Below are 21,267 nucleotides of genomic sequence, written 5' to 3'. Positions count from 1 at the left end.
CTTGGGCGGGTGTTGTTTTCTTATGAATATTGATTCCTCTTCATGATTTTGTTGTTTATTATGTAGGGTGTCATTTTGGGTAATTCACTGCCCGGTACCCGGCACATTTTTCGGCGGGTAACGAAATTGCAAAAAAAGTTATTTATTTTTTCAGTTTTGTAGTGTCCCTGGACCTAGACTTAAATGCTAGGATCATTCAAAGATTTTTTGCATGATGTTTTGTGTTTTTAATATGAAAATTGATACTTTGTTTTCATGTCATACTCTATTAATGATATCAAAATGCATTGAATTTGAAAAATGCACAAAACATTGTGCAAAATTTTTTTTGGTCAACCTTGAATGATCCTAGCATTTAGGTCTAGGTCCAGGGACACTACAAAACCAAAAAAAAAAAAAAAAATTCGGGAACCCGGGCAGTGTAATCTCAGGCGGGTACCCATGAGCCTGCCCAAAAATGCCAGCCTTATTATTATGTCAATGCAACTATTGGGTTGATCTGTGTTTGTCATTTCCCAGCTTTTTGGCTGTCCGTGCTTCTTGCCATGTGCATTCTTGTGCATTCACTTTCTTCTGGACACAGATCATTTCCATGTACCGGTATTTAATTTTAAAATAACTTTCATAATGTGTGATTTGATTGTATGAGCAGTAGTTGATTAAGAGCAGGGGCTGGTGGTTATTCTCTTTGTACCAGAGATGTAAGTTTTCGGGAAATTTCCTGGGTTTGTTTTGGTTTGGTTCTTCGGGGCATTTTCATGCCTTTCACAGGAGTTTTTTTGTGGCTTACATCTCTGTCATGTGTCTTTTCCCCCACCAGTCTCAAGTACAGGAAATAAAAAAACAAACAAGAATTAAAACCCCTGTTTTTATCTTTTTCTAAGTTTTTATGATTAAGAAATAAACAATAAAAAGTGTACACTTCACAACCGGATCAAACTGCACCACTAATGATAACAAAGAAAAAGTAGCATTTATTATTAAAAACATGCAAGAAATCATTAATGTTGTGACCAGATTGACTCTTCTCTAATTCTCTTACAATTATCACCACTTCCCTGATCATACAAAGTGACAAAAACAACAACACTCCAACCCCTTCAGATGCTCCTCTTTCAGGGCAACGCTTTAGTAACTCGGGCCCGCCTTAGTCACTCGGGCACAACTTAGTAACTCGGGGCCTTGACTCTGTAACTCGGGGTCCGAGATAGTAAGTCAGGGCCCTGAGTTACTATCTCGGACCCCAGGTTACTAAGTCGGGCCCCGACTTAGTAACTCGGGTTCGCGATAGTAACTCAGGGCTCCGACTCAGTAACTCGGGGCCCGTTTTAGTAACCCAGGGTCCGAGATAGTAACTCGGGCCCCAACTTACTAACTCGGGTCTGAGATTTTCTTTCATGTCACTTCGGGGGCTCCGTAGATATATGACCATCCATCAGGCACGTAAAAAGGATAGAAGACGGAACCTAAGCCACTATGGGTGGAATTGCACCACCACCAACTTGTGCAAGTTGACCACTAGTGCATAGTGAAGTGCTAGAAGTTCCATTTTAAACCCTTAAAACACATACCGTATCTTGTGCAATTGACATATTAAAGGTCTATGACCCGATTGACAGCCTCATCCCCAAGTTGAGATTTGTATACCATCAGAAACCTGAATTACCTGATACTCCATCACATGATTGCGTGCTCTTCAGCTTTCTTGCAGATTTGTTTGACAAGCTCACGATATTGTCCAATTTTGCATTTTCGCAGTACGTAGCTTATTGGTACTGTAATTTACTACGTAAACTCACATGTCAATTTCAGCTGAAATTTTGGAAATAAGCTTTATAATTCGTGGATATTTATTGAACTATGTACGCCTGTTACTCTAGAATTAAGGTTCGTTCATACTACCACCGCATTTGCGATGCGTTGCTTTGCGATATCGATATATCGATTACTTTTTTGCGGCAACTCGTCGCATTTCCAAGTTAAAATGTATTTAACTTCATTGCGATATCGCAATGCAGTAGTTTGCAGTATGATGTGCAGTGCGGCACCGCACCGTACCGCATCGCAAAGCAATGCATCGCAAATGCGGTGGTAGTATGAACGGACCTTCATGATAAAGGTCTGCTCACATTGACCGCATTTGCGACGCGTTATGCGGTGCGTTGTCGCACTGCATCGCACTGCAAACTACTGCATTGCGGTATCGCAATGAAGTTAAATACATTTTAACTTGGAAATGTGACGAGTTGCGGCAAAAAATAATCGATGTATCGGCATCGCAAAGCAACGCATCGCAAATGCGGTGGTAGATGTACCGTACCATAAAAAGGTGTGACATAGGCCTAGCCCTAGCTGAGGCTAGCTCTAGTATTAGACTTAGAGCGCTCACTTTTTGGGTATTAGTTCCAAGGGAAACGAGAAAGTTCTTGTGACCAGATCCACAGTACCCACACCTTAAGGTTCGTTCATACTACCACCGCATTTGTGATGCGTTGCTTTGCGATGCGGTGCGTTGCCGCAATGCAGTAGTTTGCAGTACGATGCAGTGCGGCACCACACCGCATCGCAAAGCAACGCATCGCAAATGCGGTGGAAGTATGAACGGACCTTTTAAAGTATGTTATGAACACTCGGCTAGCCTGCTGCCTAGGGGCTACAAATTTAATTGTTTGAGCATTGATCGATGATCGTGACACAAGTTTCACTTTCATATTAGTGCATACATGTGAACTACAAGAACTCCAAAAATCATTTGAATTTCAGTAGCCTTCAGCCGCAGGCCTACATGTCGGGCCTAGCTGTGCAGTTGTACATCACATATCATAGACAGTTTTAACAATATCAATAAATCATGTATATAGGCCTACTAGGCCTAGGCCATTAGTAGTCACAGACACTATAGTATAAAGAGTCCTGTCCTAGGCTATATTTTTCACCCATGTGTCAGTGATGTCAACGCATTGAGAAGGCTATTTTAACTTACACATCAGCAATCTATGTGGTGTCCTTACTCGTGTGCCAGCAATTTCATGGTACGCTAGCTATTTGAACTTGAAGCTGCGCCCAAATGCAATGAAATGCGCAGTCAATCATGTCACTGACATCTACTCACTGCCACATCACAAATTGAATGGTAGAACTATGGACACCAATAATATATTTGTTGAAAACAAGTCGGTCTAGACAAACACATAACATCCGGGATGACATCATATTCATAGGCCCTAAATCCTTCCCCGTTTTAAAGTAATTTATTATAAGCTGAAGCTTATACTCAGTTTTGTGAGTAAAGATTTTTACACCCTGCGGCCTCGGCATGATCAGTCTCAGCAGTCAGCATGCTCAGGGCCAGGCATCAGAAACCCGATAATATTGCATGCTTGTGCATAAGCTTTCTTGAAGATCAGGCATGCTTAACTATGCAGGTCGTTTGACAAAGATATCATCCATAATTAATACCTGATTATAAAGTTGACGGTAGATGAAAACTTGCATTCGGCCTACAATCATGACAATACATGCCCGGGCCTACATGATCATGTCCGAGTCTGAAAACACAAGCCCTTACCCGGCCGGTTCTGCATGCCTTTTACTGATGATGAAGTTATTCTGAACAAATAAATGTCACGATTCCTCCAAGATAATGCATGAAATACATGATTAAATTGTTAAATTACGATGACCAATGACACAGTTTATGTAAACAACTTCACGCGTGTGTCAGTGTGTGATGACCCGATCCCGGCACAATAAACCTGTACCGCTGATATTTATGACAAAACAGGACACTACTGCGCACGCTCAAATGGCAGGAATCCTGCCAGAAAGTGCTACACTTTTAACACACAAGTTTTGTCAGGCCCTATTCGCGGCCGAACAGGATTATGGGTAAAAACGAACAGGATTGTGGGTAAAGTAGGACGCCGCCGCGATAGGGCCTGACGGAGGTAGGCTAAAGCTTGATGACCAGTGTCAGTGTGCAGTGTGCTTGATGACCTTGCCGATATGTGCTGACATGATGTGGTGATTTTTATGAATGATTTTTATAAGCTTACTAACTTACTTGCATGCTTGGGTCTTGGATAAGAAAACCTGCTGACGTAAAAAGGTTTGAATATGAATTGTTTGATAATTGATGAGTTTAATTTGCTTTATAAATATTTATTTATTATTTATATTCATCTGAATGCTACGTCGCGCCGATCATTCATGATGATCATCAGACCATCCCATAATCCCATGCCAATCGCCTCGGCTATGGAACTTATACTTGGCCTTGGGAAGTACTATCCCCCAGCATGATCAGACAAAGGGCTATTTTATAACATATAAAATTAATATTTTGTATTTAAGCATGATAAGTAGGTGTAGGAATCCACCAGTCGTGGGGAAGTACGTTTATTAGAAAGCTTTAGAAATACCACATCCTGCGTGTATGACTCCACCAGGAGTGTATGGTTGGCTAAGCAGTTCATAACGTGTACTAATACGTGTATTCGAAATTTCGAATACGCGTAATGGAATAAACCAATCAGCGTTTAGATTCGAGAACGTGGGTTACAATTTCGACCTCGTGAGACTGCCCGCATGTGATATCAACGCAATTGGCACTTGTCCTCGTGCACTAATAACAAACTTGACTTAATAATCAAAAGGCTTATAATTATTAATAAGAATAAGAAGCGGGAGAAGAATGTAAATGAAGATTATTTTGAAACGGACCCGATATAGCATTCATTTCTACATACTTACAAAGTATGATGTTTTGCATAACTTTTATTTTGCATAAAGAAACACCGCGCGATGTGTGTTGTAAGGGTGCATACTACCAAATTACTGCCCGTCATCATTTATTAGACATTAGGATAATCATCCCTAAAAACAGAAACATACAGTCATGCAGCGTACACTTAACATGTGTTTGAACCTGAGGTAGGTGTCAGGTTTGAACATGAACACTAACTTATGCAGGATACACCCCATGCATGCAGCCTATACGGTAGGTCTGACCAGCATGCAAATCCCTCAGAATTTGGACAACCGCAGGTCAAGGCTGTGTATATGTGTTGTTGTTCGGTATCGGCCGATTTAGGGGCAGGATACGGTCACTGTTCTAATATCCTCTACTTTCAAAGAATAATTCATATTATATGTAGCCTAGCCTAATACTTTAGGATTCAGTGTGGAGACAGATACATATATTGCTAATTCATTTGTTACATACACTATCCGCTGTTTAAAATGTTTTTATTCCAGGACGGAATAAATGTATTCCACATAGAATAAAGTTGGTATTAGAAGTGGAGTGTACCCTATCTATTTTTTGCTACATCAGAAAATATTTCAAAACTTATAAATGCATTCTTGAATTCCCCCAAAGGAATTTTTGAAAAAGCATTTTATATAAAGGAAGCCGATAGGCCTACCTTTAACCCTTATCCCCTAAAAAGGTATGAAAATACCAAAAACGACTTTATTCTCTGATCTTTTAGCATGTTCTGTTCATTCCCGTCATTTCTTACAAAAAACGGCGTGATGTAGCACGGTGAGGATTAAAATCAGTAAAATTATCTCCGAATTTTTATCTGCAGTGAACGAGGTTGTTTACGTGCCTCGATTTAAATACACGGGCTTTAAAATTTCCCTCCCACGTTCTCGAAACTCAACGCTGATTGGTCTGTTCCATTGCGCGTATTCGAAATTTCGAATACACGTATTAATGAACGTTATGAACTGTTTGGCCAACCATAGGAGTGTTATGCAGATTCAGATACGCGAAATACTACATCCCTTTTTTTTCGACATGAAAATTATCGGTCAACCCATAGGGCGCCAGAGGAGCCAAAAATGGTCATCACTCAACCTAAAAATTTAGAAATTGTTACAGGAGTGAATTTCTCCTCTGGTTTTAAATAATAGACCACTTAATTACTTACCAAAGATTATGAAAAAAAAGTAAAATTTGCCCATCAATTTTGGAAGCAATAAAACACACACATAGTCGTAGCGCCCTCTCGGGGGGCGGGACAGAATTGTTAAATTTGATGTTACTTCATATTTAAAAAAGATTATGGTATTATAAAGGTCATCTGTATGTACAGTATATAGACAATTTCAGCACTAAAAAAATTTCAGTGGACTAGTCTTTGCAAAAATAAAGAAATAAATTAAAATATGTGTAAAATTCCGTCCCAACATTTTGAGGTTGTTTTTTTACGTTCTGGAAGGGACAAAAAAAAAAAATTGGTCAAAACTTTCCAAAATATCAACTATTATGGTAATAAACATTCCTGAGTACATAAAAATTGAATTCATCGATAGGCTTAAAACCATTTTAACTTCTTCTGTTTCAGGCCTTTTGTGGTATGATGCCAGCAATAATTCTATTTTCAGGGTCTTTGGTGTAAAACATGGTGCCGCCACATTTTGAGATGATTTTTTTAAGTTAAGGAATCTATGAAAAATTTCTTTCTCAGTCAATATTTTGCAATAAAGTGAAAGAAAAAACAATTTTGTCAGTTTTAAAGTGAATCAATTGCTTTTTTTCTTGATTTTGACATGGTGGACAAAATTCCGTCCCGCCACATTGACTTGATTAAAAAAAAAAATGAATTAGGGGTTCATTCATAGGATTGAGGGTATGATCGCTGTTTATGCCCGATGCGTGAGTCGAGGGCATAAACAGCGATCATCAGGTGCGGATCCAGGGGGTGGCGGAGGCGCGCCCCGTAAAAAATATAGCAAAAGTAGGAAAGATGGTAGCGCGCCCGTCAAAACAGGGGAAAGGGAAAGGAGAGAAAAGAAAAAAAAGGAGAAAAAGAAGAGAAAAGCAAGAAAAAGAGAAGAGAAAGGTTACATTGCGCGAAATCGAGTAGGCCCGTGCCTAAAAACTGCACAGTCGGGTCGATCGAAGGCCTAATAGGCGTAGGTTATAGGCCTACGCCTGTGATTATTTTTAAAAGCATTGCCGGAGTCAATGACTTCAATCCATGCATGGTTTAGTAGGCCTAATTGTGTGTCTCAAGTCTAATGTACGTGGCTCAGCATGGTCAGTGGACCAGTGTAACATTAAAAATTTTGCAAATTGTGTTCGGGCCCTTTTTCTGTTTAAAGCAATGATATAAATAGTGTAAAAATGGTGCACCAAATAGCTTCAAGTGGGCCATCATTTTGCAAACCCCCCCCCTCAGACGCCCCTATGTATATAATGCGTAAACAACTGCCCGTTTTCGCTTTTGTTTTGGACACCCGTACACTTTAGGCCTATATTGTTTGAAGTAATGACTTAATGATTAGGCCTACAGTGAATAATGGTCCACGAATGGCTTCGATTGGGCCTTCATTTTCACACATTTCCGAACTTTATCTAACTAAATTTTACACAATTATTGTGTTAAAATTGTCCACCAAATGGCTTCATTTTGCAAAATTTTCCAACTTCTAGGGGGAACATCCCCCCACAGACACCCCTGCGTATTTATAAATAAGTTGCCTGTTTCTTTATACTTTGGACCCGTAACTTTATGTTTAAAGCAATTGAATTTATACAATATAGGCCTATAACTTGTCCACAAATTTTAAATGAGCCGTCATGGTCATTTCACAAATTTTCTGCTCTTCCAAACTCAAATTTTACACAATAATTGTGTCAAAATGGTCCACCAAATGCCTACAATTAGGTCTTCATTCTGCAAAAGTTGCTCACTTCTGCTCAGACACCCCCCTGCGTCAGGCAAGCAATTGAATTTATGAATATTGTAAACTTGTTCACGAATGGGAAATGATCCGTCATGGTCATTTCACAAATTTTCAGCTCTTTCAAACTCAAATTTTACACAATAATAGTGTCAAAATGGTCCACTAAATGGCTTCAATTAGGTCTTCATTTTGCAAAAGTTGCTCACTTCTGAGGGGGGAACATCCCCCCTCAGACATCCCCTGCGTCAAGTAAGCAATTGAATTTATACAATAATATTGTAAATTTGTTCACGAATGGGAAATGAGCCGTCGTTGCCATTTTACCAATTTTCCGCTCTTTCAAATTTTACTCATATTTTGCACAATAATAGTGTCAAAATGGTCCACCAAATGTCTTCAATTAGGTCTTCATTTTGCAAAAGTTTCTCTCGCGGCCATGGTTCGTGGCCCTCTATCTCATGTATTTTGCGCCCCCCGTATTTTTTGTTCTCTGGATCCGCGGCTGATCATGCCCGAAATCCTATGAATGAACCCCGTTCATACATACCCAACATTCTTAGCAATTCAATACAGATGAAAATAATAAGGGTTTACAAGTTTAAATAACATTTCCATACCGTTTTCCTTCATAAATTGGAAGAAAATCAGTAGGCCTACTTGCAGGAAGCAGCTCGGCTCATGAGGTCAACGACCAGGAGTCAACGTGTGATACGCGTCATCTTTTGCGCTCCGCGTGAGATGGGCGCGGTGACATCTTGGCGATGCACGCATAACACTAGCAAATCGTGGATCGTGTTAATTGGGTTCCAACGCTGCGTGGCGCAGCTTGTTTATGCCCTGCGTGCTGGTCATAAGCGGTATTTATGACCAGCAAAAAAGGGCGCAAATCCAATCAGAAACGTCGTTATATCGTGAGTATGTATGAACGTGGTCGTAGGCCTACTATAAAGATGGGGGTAAATTTTATCATTCCTCCCATAACAAAAGAAGGATAGTTGAAGTTTGAAATACCAATGTTAGAAACAAATGTTGGATCCCAGTACTTTTGATAAAAATTCAACAAATGTACTGTGTTCACAAATACATGAAGTTTATCATTCCGTCCCGCCACATCAATGAATTTGTGTTACCGTGGCAACGTGTTGATTCTTAGGACTATTTTTCTTGTGTGTGAATGTAATCTGTAACTTACTTGTTTATATTAAGAACATAAAGAATCCATAAAATAAACAGGCACAGAGCTACAATTTAAAAGGCCTATCAAAATTCCGTCCCACCACAAACAGGAATTTTGGCTCTGGCCCCATAGAAAAGCATATAAACTCAATTTTCCCAGGAAAAATTGTAGTAATTTTTTTCAGGGCCCCTGCTTAGGTGGGCCAAAAATTTTCAGGGCCCCCCTTTTTGCATCAGGCCCCCCCCTTACAAGTGTTTGTGAACGGTCCCTTATACATAGGTTGACAGCCTGAAAAAAGGGGTGATGTTTCAGAAACCTTAGAGATGGTGCGGGCCAAAAAACGTAGCCCCAAACATCATGGCCCTGTAGGTACATGTAGGTATGTCCACATTGCTTATTATAGAGGGTGACGTTCAACTCAAAAAGCTCAAAAAGTTGCTACCACAGTAAATGGCTTAATGTGTGTAATTCCTATAGGAAAATACAAAATTTTGAAATTTGGACACCAGAAACTTGGAGACGTAGTCTAAAAAGTGCTGGTACTTTATCCTTGATACAGAAGTCATCATGCAGTGATAGTTAGATTTTATAAAATAAAATCGCCTTTGTGTAAAACGGATCGCCGTGGTGAAAAAAGATGCATTACTTGCTTTTTTGTACAGTAAGGCATTGTCAATGATGGCCGCAGAAAAATGAAAAATGTTAAAAACAAACATTTGCCCATAACTTTTTTGATATTTGAGCTACAGACATAATCATCTTTTTAAAACAAAGAACACACTGGTAACAAAAGTTATTATAGGGTCAGGTACCTTATTTCTTTTAAAACATATGTAATGAACCACTTGTCTTGTCTTTGTGTAAAACGGATCGCCGTGGTGAAAAAAGATGCATTACTTGCTTTTTTGTACAGTAAGGCATTGTCAATGATGGCCGCAGAAAAATGAAAAATGTTAAAAACAAACATTTGCCCATAACTTTTTTGATATTTGAGCTACAGACATAATCATCTTTTTAAAACAAAGAACACACTGGTAACAAAAGTTATTATAGGGTCAGGTACCTTATTTCTTTTAAAACATATGTAATGAACCACTTGTCTTGAATCACTGAAATTTCAGTGAAGTAGTTGGATTCCTTATAGGCTATAATATAACCAGTGTAATAATGTTACCAGTGTGTAGTAATTTTTGAGAAAAATGCAAAATTAGTCACAATATTATCAGGGGGTGTAGTACCACCTTAATGACATCAATAATAATAATTAGAAAACAGTCCCTTGTTTCATCTGTTCAGAAACCAAAAATCAAGGGATTAAAAAGTAGAGCAGATCTGGTCTGCAATCATAACACTATTATGCGGGGAGGTCACAGTAATCAGTATAGGGTATATAACCAGAAGTATACAATAGCCTAGAACATAATTATTATCATGATTGATATCGGAAATCTATCCCCGCAGACGACAGTTGATGCTCTCTGTCGAAGGTGGCGGCATATTACTCTTCGAGTTCTAGGCCTAGAAATCATATACATGTGCTTATATTGAAGGATGGGGTAGGTGGGGTGGGGGCTTTGTTTGTTTGTTTGTTTGTATGAAACATAAACGATGCATGGAGATGATTTGATTAAGAATTAAACACAACCCATACTTCTTACCTAGGCTCGGGGGCGTAACCAGACCTGACCTTCCGGGGGGCAAGATTGAAAATTTTCCCAATTTGTGATCAAAAGTTGTAGTATTTATGTGCGAACGAGCTGCTTGCCTCAAAGCGTTAAACAGGTGGGGTCCAGGGGCCCGCCTTAGGGCCCCTGGTGGGGTGCTGGGGTAAAGCCCCGGTGGGGGTCAAGTGGGCGGAGCCCCTGAAGCTCCTGGTTTTTGGCATGGATCGCATCCATCTCCTATTGACATGTACACTGTATATAAAAATGCGACTTGTAGCTTTTGTCCCAAGCATGTTGTCTTTTAAAGGGGTGTGACCTAATCAGAGCCCCCCCCCACCCCCCCCCCATTTATTGAGATTTTGATATCGGAAGAAAGCTCATGTTGGTCATTACTCCAGTATAATTTATTGCCCACGACATGTTTCGTTTTTAAAAATGGTGTGAACAAACATTGTGATAAAGGCAGGATAATAGGAAACCACATGACCAAAACCAAAACTCAACAACTCAAACATTTTGATAAATTGTGGTAACCACACTGTATGTTATGTAAATGTTGTATTGATCCCTGGGCCTCAAGGAAGAACAGATGATTAATTGTGTTTTCAACTGATTGAGTGTCCCAGCTTAAAGAGGAAATAAAACAAACAAACAAAGTGTACATCCTGTGGGCTAGTATGGGGCATTATTGTTATATATTTTTACTTCTCATATCAAAACTCCTGGAGCACTATAGCACTTGTTCAGTGTGTATGGAAACATGACAAGCCGGCTCTGACATTACAAAATCCACCAGTCTTACACTTCGTTCTCAAAGGTTGTTTCGCGGCCGATTGCACAACCCCTTAGGAACTGAAACCAGTTTTAGAGCAATGCAACTCAAAATGTGGACACATAAATTGCCTAAATGTAAATAAAAAACATACCCCTTTAAATTGTATTACTACTTATTGATTTTGCTCTTCAATTCTGTATTTCAGCATTTGTTTTGCAGGGAACAACAGCATTTACCGTAATTTGTTCTGCAGGGAACAATCTGGCTGGGGGAACAACACTAGTCAACTCCAGACCATGTGAAGTCCCCATACCCAAACATGAAAGCCAAATACAGAATGCAGGGTAGCCAAAATAGGTAGGTTACTGTAGGGCTCGGATAGCAATGTTTTCACATATCTATTGTAGGACCTGAGAGCACATCAGGCATATTGAGTTGCAATTTTAAAACGAGGAATGTCCTTCTGATATCAAATAATTTTGATTTTTTTTTTAAATTCACGATGTACATGTAATACATATTTTATGACAAATGATTAAAAATTAATATTTTTGAAATTTAACAGTCGTCGGAAGTAAATTGTTAATTGTATAGGCCTAAATCTAATGAATGATATGTACTGTAAGTGTGTGTGAGTGGGATGAAAAGGCAATGATTAATTGAAAGTTTTTTTCCAAAAGACCTAAATTTTTTCAGATTTTTTTGTTGATATCAGAAGGACATTCCTGTTTTGAAAAATGCAATTCGATACGTCTGTGGTGCTTTCAGGTCCCACGAAAAATATGTGAAAACATCGCTAACCGAGCCCTTAAGGCTGTGATTTCCTGGTAATTTTGTGCCCAGGTACTTTACGCAATTAATAGGAATGTACCTGGGTAACCTGAGAACAAGTGTCACTAGGGATCAAGTCAAAGTGCGAAATTTGCACTTTGAAACTTTTATGGTCTCCAAACATTTGTGTGTGAGTAGCAATGATATGATATTTAGTGAAAATATATCTACAAAATATTTAATGTAAATGACAGCTTTGTTTGCATGCTTTGGCTTTCGAATTTATGATCTAGTTAGCATTTGAATTGAACTGTCTACTGTGGTCTCTTGTAATTGGATGTTGTGGCTAATGGACTCAAATTGACTTTGTAATTTACCTAGCTAACATAAACCAATAAGCTTTAAATTGAGGCCTTCCTAGATAAAAGTGTTTGTCATGCACAGGTGGTAAACAGCCATGCTCCTTCTCCTTGGATGTTGCGGCTAATGGGACTCAATCAAAAATTGACTTTGAAGTTTACCTTAGCTTACGTAAAATCAGCATCATATTGTTTGTAATATTATAAACGGCCCTGGGGCTTTGCATTTTTCCAAAGGGGGCATTTATTGAAGGTGAATTGTCAGTGAAGTGTAAAATCGGGTTAAATTTCCTGATAGTGCTCCTGTAGAAAGGAGGGATTTACGGCTAAACGAATACTAGTATTATTATTGCGATGCTCATGGACAATATCATTTTCATGGTAAATACATCAAAATTACACCTGTAAATGCATCGTCAAGCAAGAATCTGGTGAAATTCTACCATAATTAGGCAATGGAATGGATGGAAGTGTGAGTCATAATAGGTCATCACTGACAAGATTAATATGACTGATGCAAGTTTTCAAGCTTACTCACACGATATAGCATGGAAATGTTTGCATTTTTGTCAACATAGGTGCTCCTCTCTCTCTCTCTCTCTCTCTCTTCCTCTTGAACTTTCTTCTAACTTAAATATTTATTTCCTGTTTTCTTCCAGAGTGCAAGCACCTCCATCAAGAATCACCAAAAGTACTCTGCTACTTCAACCCTTCAGATGCAGATACTGTCTACGATGGTGGTCAAATTTTGGGAGGTATAGGAGGCATATAACTAGAAGTCATCACAAACGGAGAAGTAGGATCTCCAAGGTGAGGAGGGGTGTCAGACTGTACCAAAGTCAAAACACAAAGCAAGTAACCCACATACTAGGACTCCCTGTTATTCCAGGAAATGGAATTCAACAAACAAAAAAGAAATATGGGTGTGCCAAATGCAAGAAACGTTTTTTAAAACGTTTAGCATTTGAACTTCACAAATGCATCTCAGACACTCAAAGTGACTCATCTCATCAAAAGACTCATATCCAGCCAAAATGCAATAATGATACAACATCAGATGTCATCAGACTCAAGAAGAGGCAACATCCATTTCACAGATGGATGTGCTGTAAATGTACATTGGGTTTTGCCACATATGACATCCTGAAAGCACATGAAATAATTGTGCATAATTCACTTTGTACATGCGACCACTGCAAAATGCAATTGGGAAGAAACTCATGTTTAAAAAGAGATAGTAAGATGGTGCATTCAGTGGACAATCGGCAGCAAACAACAGAAAAAGTTCCTAAAATTTCTGTAGCATATGAGTGTGACAAATGCAAAAAACGTTTCTTAACGCTTACGGAGTTTGATCAACACAAATGCATCTCTGACAGTCAAAGTGGTTCAACTCATCAAGGACCTGGTATCCAGTCAAAGTGCAATCATTGCAACATGCATCTTGCAGCAACATCAGATGTGGCCAGACATGAGAAAAGGCAACATTCACTCCTCCGATGGATGTGCAGGAAATGTGGAATGGGTTTTGGCACAAATGATGACCTAAATGAACACAAAACAATACATGAAGTTAGCGACACTAGCACTAGACAGCCACATGAAGATGAAATGGCATACAGAAGTAAAGTGGCTGGCAGTTTGGTAGCCATTGAGTGTGATAATTGTAAGCTGCAATTCCCTTCACTTGCGAGATTTAGCAGCCACAAATGCATCTCGGATACCAGAAATGGTGTGGCCATACTCTGTGCCACCAGTACACCCAGGAAAAGGAATTCACACCCTCAATGCGAGCATTGCAACAGACATTTTGGAACTAAACCAAATTTAGAAAGATCTGTAGTTGTAATGGGTTTGACCAGTAAGGACAACCGAGAGAAGAACAAGAAATTTGAAACACACATCCAATCACACAGTCATATTTCATGCCACCTGTGCGGTGCATCATTTTGGAGCAAGAGGGGTCTTAATATACATATAAGTGTAGCTCACCCAGAATGTCCCTGCACTATTTGTGGCAAATGTGGCGAGCATTTTATGACCAAAAAACAGTTGGCCAGACATGATCAAATGTGTGTGAGAAACATAGGTGACAATGAGGATAGTCCAAAATTTCTGTGCAATTTGTGTAACAGGAATTTTGCAAGCAAACAAGAGCTGGATGAACATAACAAGACTCACTTTCAGTGTGGTTCTTGTGGACAGCAATTTATAAGCAGAGAAGCATGTCTCTTGCACGCTGTAAGTCATAGTATGGTAAAAGCAAATTCTAGTCAAGAAGATCTGGATAAATACAGGGAAACTCAACATCACAAAGACACCGAGATGGTGTGCACATACTGTGATAGAAAGTTTGAAGGGAAAATAGCTTTTTCGTTGCATATGAGACGTCATGAGCATGACACTCGGTTTGAATGTATGCAATGCTTAGAGAAGTTCTTGTGTAGAGAAGAGCTGACTCAACATCGGACGAGTCACATTGATACGGAAGCGCTGAGTTGTCATCAGTGCAATAAAGCATTTAAATCTCGGCAAGCCTTACAAAAGCATGTAAATGATCATGAACTTGATAAGCAAGAAACTGAAATAGTGTGCATGTACTGCGACATGAAGTTCACACGGGAATTTTCTCTTGCACTGCATATGAAACACCATGGTGGTGCGACTCCGTTTGAATGTATGCAGTGCTTAGAGAAGTTCTCGTGTAGAGAAGAACTGACTCAACATCGAACAAGCCATGTTGATAAGAAAGCGCTGAGTTGTTATAAGTGCAATAAAGCATTTCAATCTCGAAAGTACTTACAAACGCATGTAAATAATCATGAACGTAAGAAGCAATGTCACAGGTCAAAGTATAATGATCAGAAAAGAGAAAATAAGACCAAGAAACCGAGAAGGCACGTACATAAAAATATATTATGTGAGTTGGTGTGCATGTACTGTGACAGAAAGATTAAAGGGAATGCCGCTCTTGCTGTTCATACGAAAAGTCATGTTGGTGAGACTCCATATGAATGTTTGCAGTGCAGGGATAAGTTTGCATCTAGAGAAGAGCTGACTCAACATCGGACATGCCATGTTGATGATGAGAACGCTCTGAAATGTCGCCAATGTGATAAAACATTTGAAACTCGGTATGAGGCAACAAAGCACCTGTGTGAGTTGGTGTGCATGTACTGTGACAGAAAGTTCAAAGGGAAAGCCGGTCTTGGTGCTCATATTAGAATTCATGTCGGTGAGACTCCATTTGAATGTAAACAGTGCGGGGATAAGTTTGCATCTAGAGAAGAGATGACTCAACATCGGACAAACCATGTTGATGATAAAATAGCTCTGAAATGTCACCATTGTGTTACAACATTTCCAACTCTGCTTAAGTTACAGAAACATTTGAGCAAATTTACGACAGGGTATAAACGTAAGAGGCTTATATGCGCTAAATGTGGGAAAAGCCTTGATTCAAATTATCAAAGGGATATTCACATGCGAGAAGCTCATACCGGTGAAGAAATATTTCATTGTACAAACTGTGGAAAGAAGTTCCTACAAGAGAGTGAGCTAAGCCAGCATGTGGAAACAGGGTGTGAAAGTTTGAGATGCGAGGAATGTGATAAGCTTTTCGCAAGGAAAAGCTTTTTGAAACACCACATGATAAGTATGCACTCAAAAGAAATGCCTCCTCACCTTCAGTGCAAGTATTGCTTCAAAAGTCTATCAAGTGAAAAACAATTACAAAAGCATATCAAGAGAGTTCATGAGATTGGAGATTCAGAACTTTCAAAATGTGAATTTTGCGGGAAAATTTTTACCTTGGAGCTTTATTTGAGGAAACACATACAAAATAGACATCCTGATACCTTACAGTACGAATGTACCCAATGTGGGCATAAATCAGCGTCCAGTAGATACCTAGCGTCTCACATAACACGGTACCACAGTGGTGGTGAAACAAGTGTGACGCATATGAAGCCCCTGTGTACATACTGTGGCAAGACCTTCCCTAGAATGTATTATCTGAAACGACATATGAAAGTTCATACAGGAGACAAGCCCCATTTATGTCCATCATGTGGCAAATGTTTTTCCACAGGTTTTGGACTCAAATCGCACATGAAAACCCATGACGGGAAGAAAGAGTATCTGTGTAATTTGTGCGGTAAAGGCTTTGTGCATCCGTATTCATTGACGTCTCACATGAAGCATAACCACAAAGATGAAAAAAGACTAGATGAGGATAATTAATTTAATATGTATGACTTAATTAACATCCATTTGTGTAAAAGCAGGCACTACAAGAGAGTGAGCTAAGCCAGCATGTGGAAACAGGGTGCGAAAGTTTGAAATGCCAGGAATGTGATAAGCTTTTCAAGACGATAAAGTATGCACTCAAAAGAAATGCCTCCCCACCTTCAGTGCAAGTATTGCTTCAAAAGTCTATCAAGTGAAAGACAGTTACAAAAGCATATCAAGAGCATTCATGAAATTGAGGTTTCAAAATGTGAAAACGATGGTCAGATGACACAATTATGTTCGTCTGACCAGGGTCTATGTTAATATTACGATTTACAGAAGTGTCATTATTTCGTCGGTCGCAACACATAGTGGCGTAGAGTGATTTTCAAAATTTTCGTTTCACATAGTGGCGTATAGGTTAAGAGCTAGCTACAATGTATTATCCTATAATAATTATTCCTTGTTCACTATCAAAGATACAGTTTAATAGTTTGAACCTTAAACTTCATTTACAAATGGAATCAGGCCACTGAGAGGTAATAGTGGAGGAGTATTGACTCCGATACTAGTAGGGTATCCTTAAAAAACGTTTTGAACGGACACATATTTTGTATTTTGTGTTGCGACCGATGATGTGTAATACAGTGCTCTCAACACTGGATCACATTATTGTCCAAAGTTGGATCCTTTCTATATAATTTTGTGCATGTATTATATGACACGATAGGCTCCATGAAAAGTTACTATAATTTTACCTACAAACATAATAATACTGCATACAAGCATACTGATTGGTTCTGAAGTTTTGTGATGTGTATTTTCTTATTTATTGTTTTTTTCCTCCATATTTTTGTCAGTATCTCAATTTCAACTTTGCCTCCTTTGGCCCTCATGGACCAGATCGTGTTACATAGAAAGTTGTGTTAGTAGCAGAAAGGTTGGTGCAACATTCAGAATTCAAGTTTCCAGATGGACATGTCCACATAGAAATTTATCGAGTTGCCCAACTGATACTGAGTGATAGTAAAACAGCTGCAATACTAAAACCAGTGGAAGGTACAAATTCCGGCAACATTATGCAACCCTAATTGGTTTCATGGTTTGTGCTAATCATGCATGGCTTGAGTTTTCACTTTCCGTCAACATGGTCAGTCAACATTAATAGGTAAATTTTCAGGGGAAAATTTTCTGGACATGTGACCAATGCGTATCAATGTGAGTGTCTGACCGCGAGCCTGATCTCTGACCCCCGGCGGTGACCTCGCTATTCAAGTCTTAGTAATTTTGAATTGGAATAGCATTTTTGACCGCAATTTTGATAGAAATTTATTTATTGAATATTATGTTATCTTAATTTCTTCTCAATATCATCAAAACGTAATTTAAAAAATATCTATCTCAGTACGGAAAAAAATATTTATCTATGGAAACTCTTACCATAATATTATTAACCTGCGACAAGTAACTTATTTTGCATCAAAGGAGGAATTTTCCCTATTCAAATACATTGGAAGAACACCCGCTGTGCTCGGGGTCACATTCCAATATGCTAATATGTCTGCGCCCATGGGTGTCACGTGTCCAGACAATTTTCCCGTGAAAATTTACCTATTAATTCTGACTGATGGTCAACGTCTCCGCGGCACTTGCCATGATTGAACATGTTGAATAAGGTTATTGTAATGTGCCGAAACCAATAGGGATGAAACTTTTGTGCCTTCTATTTGTGTTTGTTTCATTTGTTTCTGCATCATTTGCCATCACTGATATCTCAAATTAAAGAAAATATCCTTGTGGTCATGCTTACCGTGATTTTTGAAATTTACACCAACTTTGGCTATAAGGTGCGGATCATGAACTGCTATTATTAATTGTGCTGACTGTACATATTAATTTGTTTTGATTTTTTTACTTTTCTTCATTTTGCTATTTAGACTCAGGCTGGGAAATATGTGGGGCACAGGTTCATTGAAAATAGCCCCTGGTTCCCTGTAAAATCCCATGAACCAGGGGCTATTTTTTTTACAAAGTAGCCCCTGGTCCAACGCTTCTTATTTCCCAGGCTGATTGAGTGAATTATCAAAATGTACACAGTAAATTTCCCCATATTAAATAGCCCCTTGTTCATTCAAAATAGCCCCTGGTTCCCTGTAAAACCTCGTGAACCAGGGGCTATTTTAGTAACCCCTGGTCCCAGCCTGTGTTAAATCGTTTTTGAGATATGAATGTTTTATATAGTTTATGACATTATTTGTACCAGTGTATGAAGTAATTTGAGTCAATGTGCTTAATAATAGCCCATGAAAGTTACTGTGTGACTGCCGATATACTATTCGGACCTGCAGGGCCCTTGAAATGTTATTATCAAAGTAAGCAAGATGGACTCAATGCTCAATTTATCAATCCATACATGATTTTGAGCCCTCCTATGGAAGACATGACCTTCTCCCACAAAGGGAGTGTAGATTTCAAATGGAGTCACCTATAAAGGTGATCCCATTTGAAATTCACACTCCCAGTGTGGAAGATTAAGGTCATGTCTTCCATAAGGGGTGTATGGATTCCTACTGGAATAGCACCATTACCTGTTAAGTTGGTTGTTAATAGTGTTACAAAATGTGGACCAGAGTAACATGATTCCTATTTTGCATTTTGATGTGGCAGTCTTGTCCATAATCACTTGAAACTGATGTTTACCCAATCATTTTGATACAGCCTATTTATAGTGTGTGAGGGGGAACTTAATTACCGTAATACCTCCATACAAATAAGCCTGTTTTCAATATAGATTGCTTGGTGTATTCCGGTATACCATATTTCCTTTAAGGGTGTGGTCACTTACTTTGCACAGTATTTTTTGTGGGGCCTGAGAGCACATCAGACACACCAAATTGCATTTTGGATACGAGGAAATGTCCTGATGATATCAAATAATTTTTAAAAATTAACACTTTTGACATAAAATTTAATGTAAGAAGCTGGGAGGAAAAGCCAAGCAGCATAAATGAAACTTTGACCTTTCGTATTGAATAATATGTACACGGGACATCAAAAAAGACCTAATAATAGTAATATCTTAGTTTTTCTTGCAATTTGGTGTGTTGGGTGTGCTCTCAGGTCCCAGAAAATTACTCTGTGCGAAGGTGGGTGACTGAGCCCTTAAAAATGTTTACTGACTTATTATAATTGTATATATAAAAACATTTGTACTTTTGTATTCATTTTCCTCTTTAAATATGGATATTTTGTGCTATGACCAGTGCCAAATGTATAATAAATTCATTTATTAAAAACGTAAAGCATTTTTGCAATGTTGAATTATTATATATCTCAATTAGTTTGATTTTATAAATCCTGGAATACCGGTAGCTGTTACCAGTGGCATAGCCACCAGGGGGTGGGGGCAGTTGCCTCCTCTGTGAAAAGGACATACATCAAGATATGCTTTTCTGCCATTGGACGTACTCGTAAAATGAATTAGCAGTCTGGAAGCAACTATCAGGACCGTATGCAGGGGGTGCGATGCAATTTGGAAAAGTATACAAAAAGTCCCAAAATGTCAGAATTTGCGAGCGTAGATCAGGTTTTGTACCCCTTTTTTTTGACAAAAGTGCTGGAAAAGTAGTCTCTTGCGCTCGAATAAAAGGGGTCCCACAGTTGAGCAAAGTGGAAGACCTAGTCGTACAGGAGCACTAAACACCGCAAGGTATTCCCAAAATCTCCTCGATTTACGGCGAAATACACTCACATGCACCCCGTGTCATTAAAGTAGCGTGTTATAGACGGCCCTCACTTGATAATAGAAAGTCCGATTGACTTGGCTCAAACGGTATTTCCTAGAAATACTTTGCCAGATTCTACTCTCTGATTGGTTACAAAATGCTGTCGTACCGTAGGAAGAACCATACCCTCTTCCGTACAGCCCTGCTTAATGTGTTGTGTGGTAATGTATGCATTGTGCATTGACTTTGAACGCCTCTGTACACACTGGAGTCGAGTATAATTTATTTGAAGAGACTTTCATAGGAAAACTATTCCATATGCGGGAGAAAAGTCCACTTTTTCAAAATCAGCCCCCCCATGAAATCCTGCATACTGGGCCGTTACTATAGCCAACATTTGTGAAATTGCCCAACAATTTGGAGGAAAATTTGTAAATTAGGATTAAATTTGGCCAAAATTTGGTGTATCGATGGGTTTAATTTCTATAAAAATTGGTATATTCTCTGCGACGTACCCACACCCAAACCAAACTTGAGTACCCCCGGGTAGGCTTTCCCACCATTGAATGCACTTGTAAAATGAATTGGCATCCATGTTGCAAGCAACTATATTGCTTGCAAAATTGGTATATTCTCTGCGGCGCACCCACACCCAAACCAAACTTGAGTATCCCCCGGGTAGGCTTGCCCACCATTGAATGCACTTGTAAAATGAATTGGCATCCAGCTGCAAGCAATTGCAATTAATATAATCATGATAATTATGTCTGCAAAGACAGCACCAATGCAGGGTTTCATGGTACTGGATGAACTCGTTTAACTAAATTGGCATACATCTCTTAAAGCAACTAGTGCAATAAATGTTCAG

General features: G+C 39.0%; 1 protein-coding gene across 3 annotated transcripts in view; it reads left to right on the top strand.

Annotated features, from left to right (window-relative positions):
- The window catches only part of LOC140141193 (uncharacterized), a 66,518-nt gene extending 46,593 nt beyond the window's left edge, over window positions 1-19,925 (top strand). The window contains exons 1-3 of one of the 3 annotated variants that reach the window (XM_072162993.1): window positions 4,000-4,108; window positions 11,568-11,671; window positions 13,104-19,925. In XM_072162993.1, the coding sequence (XP_072019094.1) occupies window positions 11,634-11,671; window positions 13,104-16,686 (3,621 nt within the window). In that variant the 5' untranslated portion in view covers window positions 4,000-4,108; window positions 11,568-11,633 and the 3' untranslated portion in view covers window positions 16,687-19,925. Of the gene's footprint in view, window positions 1-3,999; window positions 4,109-11,519; window positions 11,672-13,103 lie in introns of those variants that run through there. The other 2 variants (XM_072162990.1, XM_072162991.1) reach the window with 2 other exon arrangements.
- Window positions 19,926-21,267: the final 1,342 nt, after the last annotated feature.

Source organism: Amphiura filiformis, chromosome 19 (genome assembly GCF_039555335.1).
Source record: "Amphiura filiformis chromosome 19, Afil_fr2py, whole genome shotgun sequence".
NCBI lineage: Eukaryota > Metazoa > Echinodermata > Ophiuroidea > Amphilepidida > Amphiuridae > Amphiura > Amphiura filiformis.
The sequence above is the reverse complement of the archived record's forward strand: the minus strand, read 5'-3'. Positions and strand labels throughout refer to the sequence as shown.